At 38.8% G+C, this 16640-nt stretch overlaps 1 protein-coding gene across 1 annotated transcript in view; it reads right to left on the bottom strand.

The window, feature by feature from the left end:
* Positions 1–7223: 7223 nt before the first annotated feature.
* The window catches only part of SEL1L3 (SEL1L family member 3), a 33804-nt gene continuing 24387 nt past the window's right edge, over positions 7224–16640 (bottom strand). The window contains exons 18-24 of the mRNA XM_053975584.1: positions 14646–14736; positions 14450–14534; positions 12609–12718; positions 11207–11334; positions 9376–9478; positions 9210–9282; positions 7224–8410 (exon numbers count right to left, since the gene is read on the bottom strand). Coding sequence (XP_053831559.1) covers positions 8301–8410; positions 9210–9282; positions 9376–9478; positions 11207–11334; positions 12609–12718; positions 14450–14534; positions 14646–14736 — 700 coding nt within the window. The 3' untranslated portion in view covers positions 7224–8300. The remainder of the gene's footprint in view (positions 8411–9209; positions 9283–9375; positions 9479–11206; positions 11335–12608; positions 12719–14449; positions 14535–14645; positions 14737–16640) is intronic.

Genomic DNA, 16640 nt, shown 5'->3' with positions numbered 1-16640 from the left:
CCTGACAGCCTCTGGCTCCTGGCACCAAGGGCTCACATGTGCACTTGCCGTGGTTATCTCTGCATGGCTGTCACTCCTCTGGTGGGTTTTGGCCTCTGTAAGGACATGCTTTCAATCAGTGTAGATAACCACTTTTAATCCTCTTAATTTAAATTGGTTATCTGAAGAATATGGCAATTACTCCAAGCCTTGGAATATTTGGATTCATGTCTCTAATCTATGGCAGCTTTTCAGGTCAAAAAATCAACTCTTAAATACTGGCCTACTAGTGCTTCTGAAGGCTGCTGGTGATATTATAAAAACTTATTTATTGAGGTCAGACACAGCTGAGCAGTAAAGATTTAAAAAGATCTAGAGGAAAAATATCCAATCACAGAATGGGCAAAGTTGGAAGAGACCAGAGTTGGTTGGTTATCTGGTCCAACCTCCCTGCTCAGGCAGGATTACCCTAGAGCACGTGGCACAGGACTGCATCTAGACACTTCTTGAACATTTCCAGTGACAGAGACTCCAAGACCTCTCTGGGCAACCTGTTCCAGTGTTCTGTCACTCACACAGTAGAGTTTTTCCTCATGTTCAGGTGGAACTTCCTGGGCATAAGTTTCTGTCCACTGCCTCTTGTCCTGTTGCTTGGCTCCACTGAGCAGAGTCTGGCTCCATCCTCCTGCCACTCTCCCTGCAGATAGTGATAGACATTGATGAGCTCCCCTCCCAGTCATCTCTTCTTGAGGCTGAACAGGCCCAGCTCCCTCAGCCTGTCCTCTTAACAGAGATGCTCCAGTCCCTTCAGCATCTTTGTCACCCTCCTCTGGACCTGCTCCAGGAGCTCCGTGTCTCTCTTGTACTGAGGAGCCCAGAACTGGACACAGAACTCCAGATGAGTTTCACAAGGGCTGAGCAGAGGGTCAGGATCACCTCCCTCAGCCTGCTGTCAATGTTCTTCCTAAGGCACCCCAGGATACCACTGGCCCTCCTGGCCACAAGGGCACTGCTGGCTCATGGACACTTGGTGTGCACCAGGCACCAGGTCCTTCTCTACGGAGATGCTTTGCAGCAGGTCAGCCCCCAGCCTGTGCTGGTGCCTGGGGTGCAGGACGCTGTATTTGTCTTTGTTGAATTTTAGATGGTTCTTCTCTGCTCATTTCTCCATCCTGTTGAGGTGAGAGACAGCATCAAAAGCCTTGCTGAAGTTGAGGCAGAAATCATCCATTGCTTTCCTCTCATCCATCTGGGTAGTTGCTTCATCATAGGATGCAAGCAGGTTAGCCAAGCATGATTTATCTTTAGTGAGTCCATGCTGACTATTCCTGATCACCTTTGTGTCGTCCATGTGGATAGAGATGGCCTCCAGAATGAGGTGCTCCATCATTTCTCCAGGGATTGAGGTGAGAAGCTAACTGGCTGGAAGTTCCCTGGGTCTTCCTTGCCACATTTGAAGACTGGGGTGACATTTGCTCTCTTGCAGTCCTCAGACACCTCTCCTGATCTCCATGGCCTTTCAAAGATGATCACAGGAGGCCTTGCTATGGCGTCTGCCAGCTCTCCCAGCACTCGTGGATGCATTCTGTCAAGGCCCATGGACTTGTGGATGTCAAGTTTACCTAGGTGTTCTCTAACCTAATTCTCTTTGACCAAAGGAAAGTGTTCTTTCCATCATTCCCTTACCTTGGTCTCCTGGGTCAGAGATTCCTGAGGGCTAGTCTTGTCATTGAAGGCTGATGCAAACATGCTGTTTGGTGACTCTGCCTTCTCTGCATCCTCCCTTACCAGAGTGCCCCTCCATTTAGTGACAGGCCCACATTATCCTTTGCTTTCCTTTCATTATTGATGTATTTGAAGAAGCTTTTCTTGTCCTTGACATCCTAGGCCTGATTTAATATCAGATGGGCCTTGACCTTCTTGGTCTCAGTCCTATGCACTCTGAAAATATCCCTATATTCATTCAGAGTGGCCCAACCCTGCTTCCAACTTGAGTGTGTTTCCTGCTTACACTTGAGTAAGGACAGGAGTTCTTTAAACATCCACACAGGTCCCTTCACACATTTGCCTGACTTCTTGCTCATTGAGAGGCACTGTTCTTGAAACTGGAGGAAGTGATCCTTGGCTATCAACCATTTCTCTTGAACCCCTTATTCCTACAGTGCCTGTTTCCATGGGATTCTTCCAAGAACATCCCTGAAGAGGCTAAAGTTAGCTCTCCTGAAGCCAAGAGTTGCAATCTTGCTTCCTGCCCTGTTTCCTCCTTGCCTGTACTGAACTCCAATGCTCATGGTCACTGCAGCCAAGGCTGCCCCCAGCCTTCACATCTCCAACCTTGGAGGCCTTCCCTGTTAGCATGAGGTTGAGAAGCACATTATTCCTTGTGGGAGCTCCACTACCTGTGTCAGGAAGCTGTTATCAGTGCTTTCCAGGAAACTCCTGGATGGACTGTTTGTGCTTTGCTCTGTTGCTTCTGCAGCTGATGTCAGTGGAGTTAAACTCACTCACAGGAGCTAGTGCCTGTGATTTTTGAGACTACTTACAGCTGCCAGTAGAAGGCCTCACCCACTTCCTCGTCCTGATCAGGCTGCCTGATCCTCTGCGACTTCTAATATTTGTTTAATGAACTAGCCTAGAGTTTTCTACATTAGAGTAGGTGTATCTGGGTTTCCTCTACTGGTGTTGTAGACAACTGAACTGCAAAGGTTACCTTGTTTTCTGGGACTAGTGTACTGTGTTTAACTCAAAAATTAAATTGGAAAGGCTATCCATGTGCAACTGGAGCTGGCTTGGAAGAGCAATGCAGGACTGATGAGAGATAGGAGCCTCTAAAACTCGTCACCTAGGCAGGACAGAAGACAGAGCTGATATGGGACAAGGAGGCAGGGACAGTGTTATTGCCACTACTATCTCTGCAGAGCAGAAGGGGAAAACTACAATTTGGTCCTCATGAAACATGAGTGGAGACACTAATTTCTCATTCCAGTTAGTCAGTACTGGTGTTTTTTGGAAAGCCTGTCCTGTGTTCTACAAACACAGGCTGAGCACACTTCTCTCAAGAAAGCAAGTCTTCAAAACAGCTCTGACCATGCTGGGGCTGCTGGAAGGCTCACACTGATAAACAGGCAGGTGAAATTGGAAGGACTAATCTCAGTCATTGCTTGGGGGTGGAATGGAGCCTCATGGCCTGTAAGAGAGGGAAACAGTCTTGATTCATCTGCACAACTAAACTGAGCAAGGTCTGGAGGATATGCTTGGACACTGGGTTGTGATTATCTCAGCTATTTGGAGGTGTGCTGCTTGACCTAGCTCAAGCTCATTTGAGAATAATCCTCCTAGACAATGGCTGGGCACCATTTGGTCACTTTATGGACCAAGACTGGTCCAAGAAGCAACAGATGAGGTAAATGGGCTCACAGGAAAAGTTTAACTCATCACAACCAGACATGCCTTGGTTAGTTTATCATTACAAGTCTATCCAGGGAGATTTGCTTATAACTTGCACTATTACTTGCTGCGTAAATCCATTTCTCAGCACGTGCTGTAATAGACAGATAGATAATGCCAAGCAGGTATCTCAGTTCCTGCCTTGGCAGACTATCAAAAAAGGGTGCTAGGTTTGCTAATGGACTTGTGCTTTTTCCTGCTCACCTGGCATAACCGATAAGAGCAAATAGCAATGCTAAGCACTAGGAGCTATCTAGACAGTTCACGAGTGATTAAGGAGAGGTCAGTATGGACAAACAAAAGAAACAACAGAAATCAGAAAATGCAAACTGGGAAGGGAAGCAAGGTCAAGGAATACGTTAACAGAAAGATCCCTGAACAGTTATAAACAAAGCTGTTGCAGCCAGTTTTCTTTTAAGGGGTTATTTAGATGCCCAAAGGTGGATGGGTATCTGATAGCACATGTCAAATAACCCAAGTCCCTTAAGTCAACAGGAACTCAGCACTGTTGGTGCAATTTCAGTTTGGAACATCAGTGCCTCAGAATGATCTGTTGATCATTCTGGCAATCTGCAGATCTGCTGCAGGTGATTTGGTTTATGCTTGGTTGTGGGTTTTGGGTTTTTTTCTTGCTTACTGTAACTGTTACATAAATATATACTGCAATAATGCAAGTATCCTTTCCTTTCCATTTGGGTTACTCATTTCTCCTTATATGGTCTGATTTTCTAATTAGCTAGATACTCAGTGTTACTTTCCTTATTGCAACTATAATGAAGTCTCCTGGCATAGGAATTAGGTATTTAGATAAATAATGACGCTGTGATGCATTTCCAACACACCTATATTCCAGATGCTGCAGGTTTTTTTTTTTTTTAATTTTCTGTTGATTCTTCAGTAATTGTTCCTGTCACCTACGTCTTAGAAGACAGCATAAGAAATTGCTCCATGCACAGATTCCCTTTGACATTCTTTCATTTTTCTTCCCCTTGGGCTTTTTCTTAAAAAAATCCAGCCTTTTATTTTTATTCTCTTCCTACATCCCAGTCTTTTAATAGAGTTCACACATTTATGTGAGGAAGGAGAGAGTGTATGAGTGTATGGATGGAATTCCTCTGCCAAGGCTTATTCAACTTGTTTCATGCCTTTGTGCTTCATTGTATCCTTCACTCAGGATAAGGGTCAACAGCCAGTGTTAAATGTCACTGTTAAATGTTCATTAGTCAATGGGGGCAGCTTACACAGAGAAGAATCTGCTATAAATCAATTCTCTTTGCAGATAATCCATGTTTCACATGTGGTTTTTAAACATCATCTATGCTCTTCCAGTAGCATATGGCAATACAAAAATACCAGCAAGGGGTATGTTTATAACATGTAATCAGTATAACAGGATTAATTCACAAGTGTCCCCTCTATCACTAAGTAACACTGATATTGCAAGGTATTAATATAGAACTTTAAATCTGGGCTCATGCTTATTTATTGGGATGCAAAGCTCTTCACTGTATGTTCTGGGAAGCAACACCATGCAGCCAGTGGTCAGTCATCCCCATATGGATGCCCTCTACATTTGCTGCTGTCCTGCTACTACCCTACTGTGCGATTCAGAGCTCAACAAACTTTTCAGCATAGATGCAAATCTTTCATAACTGGTCTGAATTGTTTCCTTCATAAAGTTGTAGTTGGTAACTACTCAGAACTGCTGAACATCGACTTCTTTGTTGTAGCTTATCTCCACCTATCTGATTCTCCCTTCTTCCCACAGTGTTTGATACATTGCACATAGCGATGTCTCTCCCCTTTTACTTTCTGTAACACACAAATCCATTTACTTGGTGTAAACTGTATTCATTTTAGCTAACTTGGCACCTATTTTGTAAATAGCCCTTCTGAAATTCTTTTTTGTCCGTAATTTATTTGCTAGAGATGATTCTGAGCAGAAAAAAGGGAGAAAGAAAAATGGTCATCATTACACTGCCTTATGCATGACCTGCGTTGTTCAGATGGCTGGACTTGTATCAAATGTGTATAAACAGACTATATACAGCAGTTCAGCTGTACAGCTGTGATTTATTATTTCCTTATTCCCACCCTGAACACCCAACATGGGCTGCAGAAACGATAAAGTTCACTGATCGTGTTTCAATTTATGAAAAATAATTCTTGATGCAGCAACTCTTTTTCCCTTCTCTCCCTGCTTTCCTTGTGGATGTAGTAGAACTATGTAGCTGCTTTGCATAAATAACCATTCTTCTCACTGGGAATTGGTTAATTCTCTAGGTTGTCAACAGCCAACAGGATCTTATAAGAAGGATCTTATGAGACATGAAGGACAATAATGTAACTAATATTATTCTAACCTTCAGGATTGCCAGTTTATTGTGAAGAGCTGCTTATCTTAAAATACTTTAGTAAAACTTTTGTTGTAATAGGTAACAATAAACAAAGATGGAACTATTAACTGCTGGCATCATGAAATGTATTGCAGCTTCAGCAATTGCCTTCTAAAATATAGATGTTGAATTGCGTTTCTGGCAGAACTCTTCAAATTAGTTAATTACTAGAGTTCAGAACATGGGCTTTGGCGAGGAAAATAGAGTGAGCTGGAGTGCTAACACTTAACTCTGACATGTATTTACACAATCTAAACCACTGCTGCTTGGAGATCTCTCAGATTGCAACACATGGGCTGCAATCACACCACCACTGACAAACTCCCATGGGATTAGTATTTCACCAGGAGCTTCAGTTTTGCTACATGTGACATTTGTAGCAAAATACACCTTTAATGTGTAGCTAAGTATAAGCAGGATTTGTCTTATGCACACCCAAACAGAATTTTGTGAACATCTAACTGTGCGTGCCATTTGGTAGCTAACCTAACACTGTGCCCATGTTGTGACATTTATCTGCTTGTCTTCAAAGGCTACACTTGACTTCCTGCAATGCTTCTGGGTTTACCATCTAAACCTACTCCAGTTTTAATACAGATGCACAGTCTTCTTTTATGAGATGACAAAAATAGTTGAGAGGGCTCTTCAAATACTCATACCTTTGTGCTAAGGAATTTGATACAATCAAATTTAGCTGCACAAGTTTTTGCAACTCAAAACAGACTCAGAAATAACAGGGACCTGGGACCACTTGCAATGGATATCAAATATGCATAATCTAACCCCAGTGAGTTCAACAGTTTACTATGTAAAAGTCAAGGTCCTCTCTAACATGTTAAAATACCTACCTATATATAGAAAGAACAAAACATGTATCTACAACTGTACTAAGAACAAAAAGTATTCTTTGCACAGTTCTTGATCAAATAAATAAGAAACTCAGTAATGTGACACACAATTTCCTTTCTCAGCAGAGGGGGAGGAGCTTCAACATCTTCATTTTTATCCCATGACTTATCAAGGGAGCTGCTGCCTCAAAGCATCAACTCTTCTCTCAACACTTCTGAGTTTTCACTTTTCTGGAAGTGAATGATGATCTAGATGTATAGACCTTTATACATAAATATAAAAATCTCTCTTTAAGGTCAGAGCTTTTTTTCCTGTTAAATCATTCCTTTCTTACTGAAACCTCCTATGCCTTGCTCTTTGGCTTTGAAAAACAAAACAAAATATTCTAGGTTTGCTCTATGAGAAAACTGTATTCCTCAAAGAAAGTGAAAGCTGATTGTCTCATTTGAAGTTAAGAAAACAGACATGTAAATAATGATCTTGAGTGATTGCAACAGAAAGATAGCATTTCATCCAAGAGGTGCCTTAAAAGAAATTCCTCCACATACAGGCTGAATTAAAAAAATATTTTTATTTACAAGAGTAAATAATGTAGTGCAAGGCAAGTGGATTTAACCCTCAATAATGCATAGATTGATGCAATTTATAGTCTGTGATCTACATCATTTTGCAGAGGTGACTGCACACCTGCTGTAAAGGTTAGACCCTTCCTACAGACACTTTACAGACAGCTTTAAATCAGATAGAAGGTATTTGCACTCCATACATGTTATCCATGTCCCATCCAACATTTATCAAATTAACTCTCATTTAAATATGTCTTTTAGAATCACTATAGAACATGAAATAAATCCTTGCTAGTGTTATCTACAGAAGAATACAAAAATATTTTTTTGTTCACTTTGTGTCACCTGATCACACTTAAATATTCTTTTATTTATTCAATGGGGAGCTCCTTTCTCTAATCAGTGGCTCTTGGCAGGAAGAGAAACATTTTGTTGTGTCCACCAGGAAATGTGGATGCTTGTAGAACTTTGACTAAAACTTAGAAATCATAACTAATATGTTATGACCATATTGCAAATATTCCTGGTGTGTTTTCTTTCAAAACAAAACACCTTTCACATTGAAAAATCAGCATGGAATATAAAATGTCAAAAAACTCATTGTTACCATTGCATGTACTGAAGTCCTGACTGGTTTCCATGGAACTTGGAAAGTATTAGTGACTGGGTTTTGTTTTTATGTAATTTCCATGATTCAGACTTGGAAAACTTTGCTAATTTCACCAATAAATAAGCTCAAATGCATCATTAAAACCTGTGGGATGTTTGCTTATTTTTCAATTAGGCAAAGACTTTGCAGGTTTCCTTCCAGGTCCTTTCATGACATAAAGTATGATTGTGTGTTGGGTATACTGAGATAATCTGCATCATCTCTTTGGAGTTAAATAAATTATAGGGATGGTTTTCCTCTATATTGGAGAAGTCAGATCAATGAACTTCCCTACAACTTCAGCTGTTGGACTGCATTATTAATGCCATGTACAGGGTTGGTTGCCAGTTCTTAGATTTGCAGTTGTTCATATCCCGTCTTCCCAATGGACATCAACCTAATGAAAACTACACTTCAGCTGGTGACAAGAGGACTCTGAGTGTTTGACTCCTGCTGTGACAAATCATTTGAAAAAGTAGGTTCATCTTGCTGTACTGCTCTGGTAGCATCCTCACTGTCATTCCCTAAGGAAGAAGGGACAGCATGTGACAATGGTTCTGATCTTCCTCCACGAGAATTACAAGCTTCAGAAGCATGTCAAAAGAAATTATTTAAGAAAACCCCACTGTGTCTAGGAAGTCTATTAATCAATATTTAAGTATTATGTGGATGTAAAATTACACATAAAGATAATATTCAAAGCTTTGGAAATACTGAAAGAAGAATATCTATAACTATATACTTTATAAATTTGTTGCATAATTCCCAAGTTACATAAATTAATAGCTAGTAAGAAAAGAAAGCAGGATATCAGAATTATTACGACAGGTTCTGTAATTCCTGACTGAATGCATTTGCTGTTTCTGTTACTGGTGTTAAGAGTCTGAACTGACTCTTACTAAGTTACTCCAATGTACCAGCTCTTGGAACCTCACTTTTTCTCCCACCTTGCATCTGAAGAGATCCAATCCTATGAAACAGGAAACATGCTCTGACTACATATTGCAGAGACTATATGGGAATCAAAGTCATATAATTACTGTAACAGTACTGCATGTTGAGAGATGGGGAATAATCACATGCAATCAAGATTTTTATTAAGAATATCCTTTACCAAGAGAAGCTCTTCAGAAACCAAGGTTAACAGTTATGCTTTGCGTCATGTACTCCTTTTTAATGATCAAAAAAATGACTCATGTGTTAAAGAAGCTACTGCTCAGAGGTACTTCTATCAAATCTAGAATTCTGCTTTCATTTTTGAAGGTTTTACTGACCTAAAAAGATCACTCCTCTTTCTTCAGTTTTACTATGACACATACTTACCAGAAAAAGACTGAAAAGACTGCACTGCAAATGCAACTAGAATTGATAAAAGAAAGGTTCCCATGAAGTAGATCTGTGACAATAATTTAAAAACATAGTTAGAGCAGTGCAAAGATAATCTGGAGTTCCAAATGAATTGTGCATGTAATAAAGGAGCAATACATACCAGAGTAGAGTGTAAAACATTGTTCCAGAGAACTCTCATGTAAAAATAAAGCAATGCTAATGAACATGGACTAATTGATTCTTGGTTACTATTATTCCAGCACCTACAACAAGAAGATAAAAACAACTAATTAGTCCTCTTCCACAATTTTGTGGCATCAATCATCTGGGAATCTCAAATGGGTTCGCAGAACCAGTAATCCAGGAAAACAAACTAATATCATTATCACTATCTCAAAGATGGTGAAGTAAAAGTTCAGAAAAATACCAGCTTAAACTTATTAGGCACAGAATACCTTACCCTAGAAGTGTGTCTTTGTATTTTCTTACTAGTCTACAATGGGTCTAAGCATCCAGGCTACACTTTCAAAGCAGTCACAATTCAAGCTCTAACTAATGTGAGTCAACAGCAGAAGGACTTGATTTAAAATTAGATGTACAAAATTTAGTTGCCTACACAGAATACTGGTGCCAAAACTCCTTTAGAGACATATATATATATAATAGAATGAAGTTAGAGCTTGAAGAGTGTTTTAGCTGACTAGCACAAGGTACCTATCCTCCTGCAGGGTGAGCTGAGCAGCTTTCTTAGTTCTATCAAATACTACTCCCCTCTACTAGGGGAGTTTAGACAGCTAAATCACAGCCATCTATTTTAAACTTCAATTGATTCTTTTCTACAAAGCTAAGGAGGGAGTGATGACGTATATTTATAGATATATACCTTTTCTACATAAATTTTGTTACAAATATACATATAATTTAGTTATAAAGTCGTAGACTGTGTATATGTATATATATACACACATATATATAAATATATAAAAGTATGTGCTATTTTGGACAAAATTGTATGATGACAGGAAAACCCTTCAGCATGATTAACTCTGGAATTACACACACAGCAAAGCAGGTGGATTCAGCCCAAGTGAAGGTAGAATTCAGACTCAAGCTTATAATTCCAGATGGTCCAGAACCCCTATGTGTCTGACTAGCAGTTTCATGTGCATTGGAAGTAATTTAGGGTACAAGTTCAGTCTAACTGCAATGAAGAACAATTTCAGCAGATTGTTGGTGAAGAGACAAATGAAGTTTCAACGTTGGTGTCATCTCCACCTTTCTGGGTTCACTCAGTAGCAAAACAGATGATAAACCACACACTCATCATTCACAGCCACATGTATTGACCATTAGCTCCTGCTTCTTCAAATATTTGAAAGGCAATTCCACAAATTCACCAAATAGTCTGTAAGCTTCACATCCCCACTGTGCCTTCCAATACCTGTTGCTTTACCTGGGTAAAGGAAATCCATGTTCTGTACTGGAACCAGAGGACACTAGGTGGTTTGTCCATGAATAGTGCTGGCACAGGTCATTCAGGCAGCAGACCTGTAAAATTCTCAGATACCTAATATTCTGTGCCACAATATCTGTGCCAGCCTGGACATATTTGCAGGATCAATAGGGAGGACTGTTATTATCCCAGTTACACATTTTAAAATTATGTATTAAATTATGCTACATTTAGAATTGAAATATTGAACTGCATACAAATCACCAATGCCTAACTTAGGAACTTAAATATATTGAACTGGAAAAGGCCTCCTGGATTATTGAATCCAGTCCCTGCTATTTCAGGTAACTACATATAATCAGGTCTCTTTAACAGGCATAAACTGAAATATATTTAGGGAATTTAAGAATTTCAAGTATGTTGACTTTAACCTGCCTTAAATCACAAAAGTGAACAAAGTTAGTAATTACAGGAGTTGCTGTCCTCCAGACTCATGTGGAAAACCGGAAGATACTGATTAAGGGCAAAAAAGACTCACCTGTAATATAGTTCTTGAAGAAGTGATGTGTTACTAGAATGCAACGCTTGATCAATTTCCAAGTGATCCAGAATGTACGAAGGTATGGAGTTGCCCTCTTCCATGACAAGGGCCAAATTGAAGAAACCCTAACAGGAAAAAAATGCACACTTTTTAAACATTAAATTTTCATATCTGTATTTAAGCACCAAGTATCTAAATAATTATAACTGTCTTCCCTAAATTTGTTTATGCATAATGTGATAGTCACTGAATAATTATGAGAGCCTTTTCTCCTAATCATATACTCAGGTAAATGCTGAAAATGCAAAAGAAGCATTCAGATGTTGTAACATTGTTTTCTTAGCTCGTATCTTTTTTCAGATGGTTTCTTTCTTATTTTTAGTTGCTCTTTAAGCCCAGTCACCATGTCAAACTGCAATTTTTTCTCCTAGGGAAATACAGAGTGAAAGCAGAAATGGATTTCTATTCTGTTACTGTTCAATTCCCCTTCACATAGCTCCACAGATCAACAGAATCTGAATAGTGAAATTGAGAGCAGAAATTTCCTCCAGAGAATTTAAGTCCTTAATCTTACGGTTTTGCTTACTTGGCCAAGTCTTAGGCAACACTGTGTCTCTTTCAGAGTCATGAAGATGAACACACATGAGACATTTTACAGGATTCCCCATCACTTTGAATTTCATACTTTAAAGTAACTATTAATGCATTTCTTCTTTCCTTTGCTAGTTTAGCAGTAATGTTTTGTCCCAATAACCTCAAAACAAAACCCACCCATGCTGCTTTGATAAGTTCACATACAAGACACCATCTGGGGATATTGCTATATGGACAGGGAGAACAGAATATTGCACCCAGGACACTTCAGGAGGGCCTGAGAACAGGAAACTCAGTGGTGAAACACTGCATGCCTTTGGTAATGTGACATGGTGTATTCTTTAATTATAAAGCATTTTAAGAAGAAACCTTCATTAGTGAACAAAATTCACCCTGGGATTCACTTGGTATAACATACCACGGGTAATGGTCCAGACTTCTTTCTTTTATCATAAAATGGCAGAGGATAGGACTGGAATACAACCCAGCAGTCTATTAATTCTTCCTCTTGGAATAGCAAAAATACTGAGGTCACAACTAAGTCAATTGTGTCAAGGTAAGGTAGCACCAAATTAGGCCATTTACCTTTAGCTTACAAAGCAGCCTAATTCTAAGACCATTAATCTGTGCTAAGTTTATCTTCTATTATGAAACAGCAACTACTGACTCACAAGGTATTTTGAAATAATTGTAACTTATTCTAGCAGGTTTCTTTGGTGCAGATGAGGCCAAGCAGAAGAACCAGTCACAGCTAAATTCTCCAATTGTTCTACACTCCGCTGTTTTGCCATGACTGCAGACCCACCTGTGAATCACCCTCCAAGGCAGCCTGGGCGTACATCCGCATGGAGAGCTCAAGGTCTTTAGACTGGTTCTGGTAGCCATAGTAGTAGAAATCTCCCATCTTCAAATAAGCTGTAGAAGAAACCAGCAGATCATTTAGACTATTTGTAGCAATAACCAACTCTTAATGTGATGGAGAAATTAACAGTAATTCTGTTGAAAGCACAATACTAAAAAACTAATGTACTCTTTCTCTCTGGTTGTCTCTGTGGCTACTTTATATCACAATCCCACTGAAAATAATTATTCTGAATGAAATCTCTCATTGTTTGTCTTTAATGAATTAGTGAATGACATTGCTTTTACAAAATCTGAGGCTTGAGAGTCTTTATATTTCATTCCTTCTTCACTTGCTGAATCTGTCTTTAGACAACCTGAAGCCTTATTTATAAGATTAGCCCTACTAAACTGATAAAACTTAAAACCATGCCATCTATGTGTTTGCTCTGTGCCTGACACTATGGTGGCTGAACCTTTCCCAAAAGTTCAAGAATGTTGCTGCTGATAATTTCATTAGTTTCAAATCCAACTCAACCCAGGACAACAGTAGGGATATAATTTTCCTGTTCTAAAAGGGAGCAATGACTAGCAAATATTTTACAAACATCTTTCTGTGACATTGTTCCATATTGAAATGCATCAAAAGAGAGGGCACTGACCCAGACAGGAGCAAGCATGATGTTGCACTAGTCTGTGCTATGCTACTGAATTTAAAAACTCCTATGACTGTGTCTACATTTACCTGACCTAAGCTTTCCTCAAATAGTTTGAAACTCTTCTACACTTTGGCTTGTGCATCTACAGCAGCTACCAAGAAATCCCACTTGTTTTTACAGAGGGCTGAAATGGAATGACAGACCCATCCTATGAGTCTGATCTTCAAAAGTTTTTCTAATGTGAGCTTCTACCAGTGGATCTACCAAAGGGTCAACCAAACTACATCTTACCAAGGTGTCTACAAACTCCTCAGGAAAACTAACAGTATTTCTCAGCTCCTCTGGCTTCAGGCTATATCCACGTGGTATTCAGTTTCCACACATTTAAATTTCCCACACTGTGTATTTAAATGAATAGCATTAATTATTTTTACACTCCACTTTTCCACATGCTTGTTACAAATCACTGAAGTGCTCTTGTGAGACAATCAGATCAATATTTTCAAATATTCAGTAAAGCTTTCAGAGGCACCAAAATGACTTAAGTTATTGAAGCCCTAGATGTAGTAAAATTTAAGGCCTGAGAAATGTAACTTATTTGCAAATAGACCTTAGAGAATCCTTTAGTTCTCCAAGGTAAGCTCTACCAATGCTGATAAACTCTGTACCCTAAGAGGAAAACTAATAATAAATTAGATAAGGAATCGCTTAGCCTTTATTAGTTTCTCATGACTCAATTATGATATGGAAGTATATTTGCTTTTGGATTTTCCCTTTGATAAACCAAACAGTGTGAGCTCCTAAAGTCTACTGCTTTTTTTTCTTAAACTTTGAGTCAACTGCTCCGACTCCTAAATATCTAGCCCTTCCTCAGGGCCTAGCTTTTTTATTTTATTTTATTAAAATTTTATCCATTTAATGCAATAAAAATAAAATCTTCAGAAAACCTGTGCTGAAATAAAACACTTTAATTACCTTTTCTCCTCTGATATTCCTATTAAAACATGAAAAAGCCAATGTATGGTTAGTAGGAATTAATCTTCCCTCCCTCAACTTGCTTACTTATATAGAAGTTGTGACAAACGCAGTCCTTGAAATTTAAAAAATAAAGTAAAATTAAAATTTAGAAAGAATTCCTTATACATACCAAATGATGGAGCATTGACTTGAGAAACAGAGAAATTGTAGTATCTCCAGACACAATCAGTTGCTAGGTATTTTCTTGCTAGTTCCTATAAAGAAAATAATTGCTTCATTCATATCCCAGGTAAGAGACTAATGGCACACATTATCATTAACAAAGGGTCCTTTCAGGATGATGAGTTGTGAATTCATTTACTCACTGGTCTTTCTTCACAGATGTGTGCTAAATTTGACTGTGACACTTCAATCCCAGTTTCAGCTGCTAAAATGTAATGCAGCAGAGCTTCATGCCTAATGTTAGAAAAATAAATTAATGAAAAACCTTACAAAAATAACATGCATTTTACTTACTGTTAAAAAAACCCAAAAGCACTAAACAAATGCATAAAATTGCCTATGAGCAAAATTTTGGTACAAAGTTTAAGAGCATATGTCTGGGAAACTCATGCAACAGCGACATATAGAGGCAAGGCTTGGTGTCACCAGCCATGCTGGATCTCAAGAATTTGCAGCCCTTTTCCTCTTGCATTGAAGCTACTAGCTCCAGTGTGCATTTACTCTAAGTGCCAGACTGATGGGAAAGAAAAATTTATACTAAGCCAAATTCTCTATTTAAATGTTTCAGATAAAACATTCTTAAAAGACTCTACTTAAAAAAAAAAAATCTATAATTAACTTAGCTGTGTATATATCTGTCTAACACTCATCTGAGTATTTTTTTTCAGTACGCTTTACCTTTCATTTATGTGACTTGTTTTTTTCTTGTCTTTTTAGACAGAGCTTTTGGAAAAAAATTCTCTCCATATATTTGAATATATGAATAGAAAAACAGTCTCTGTCCCTCTAAGGACTTTATGGACCTCATTGACTGTAAAGCAAGTAGTAAAATTTAATATTGCATTTGCAGTGTAGCAATTCAGTATTCTGATAGCAGACAAGAGCATCTCTCATATTCTCTGCCACTCATCTACTCTATACTATGAAGACTATGCATGTAAAAGTAAGAGGAAGTCTTTAAAATCACGTGTGTAGTTTTGAAATACCAAGACAATAAAAAAACCCACTTGGTGTGTACTTTTTTCCTTCTGAAGTTTCCTATTAAAGAGTAGTGCTGCCAATGATTTTCTCCAAAACACAAAGGTAAAACCATGGTAAGTTTCAGGGTTCGGTGGCTTGTTTAACTGGAAGCTAACTGAAGATATGGTCAAATACACATTTGACTTCAAGAATAGCTGCTTAAGCAAAGCAACTTTAAATCAAATTGTGAAAGCAGTTGTCTTTACAGAACTAGCAGGTGTAACCTCCTGTTATCCACCTATTTCTGCATTATTACAAATTATTCCTTGTACTTGCCCTCTAAAAACATCTAGTACAAAGTGAGACCTAGGACTACATAAGGAGTTCAAGGGAAAGCTGGGAAATTGGTTGATCCTTAAGTCTCAAAGGGCAACTAAGAAAAGAAATTACATTTACAGCCTTTGCATGAGTCTTTGGAGATTAAACTACCGTGACAAACAGATGTGTAAAACATGTGTCTGCAAAGAATGGCTGAAGAACACATATTACTTGGATGGATTGGCAGTGCAATGATTTATACCTATGCAATTTACACCCTGGCATCTCAAGCAGGACTCCAAGAGATTTTTCCTCCTAGCTGTTGAGCCCAGACTTTCTGGAATCTTTATGCTCTACCTGTCATCTACTTGCAGACTGCAAAGTGACCTGGGCAGAGTCACAGGCTTGCACAACTGAACATGCTACAAAACTATCAACAGAGTTTTTCAGTGTTCAGAAGTGGGTTCAAGTCTAAGAAGAAATGTCTGCGATGGACTGAGTGAAAAGACACTTCTAGGAATGGGTTACTCCAGAACAGTCCACTGACAGTTTCTTGTAGATCTCCTTAGCCTGAAGCACTAATTCAGTACTTACAGAGGAAGCTGCAGGACTAAATGAGCCGTTGTTTTAATAGCATATGACAGTCTGATGTTTGCACACACAATATCCGATGCTCAAGCCTACAGAGGCTGCTAAGATGGAGCATTAACCTGGACAATATTTTGAAACCTCTTGACTGGCTCATTGGATGTTACAGCCCCCTATTATACTTACACAAAAGACAGTATTAACCATTCACAGAAAACCCAACAAATCTAATCCAGCAGCCAGACTTTTCATGACACAGAAACATACAGAAA

Source organism: Vidua macroura, chromosome 4 (assembly GCF_024509145.1).
Source record: "Vidua macroura isolate BioBank_ID:100142 chromosome 4, ASM2450914v1, whole genome shotgun sequence".
NCBI classification, from domain to species: domain Eukaryota; kingdom Metazoa; phylum Chordata; class Aves; order Passeriformes; family Viduidae; genus Vidua; species Vidua macroura.
The sequence above is the reverse complement of the archived record's forward strand: the minus strand, read 5'-3'. Positions and strand labels throughout refer to the sequence as shown.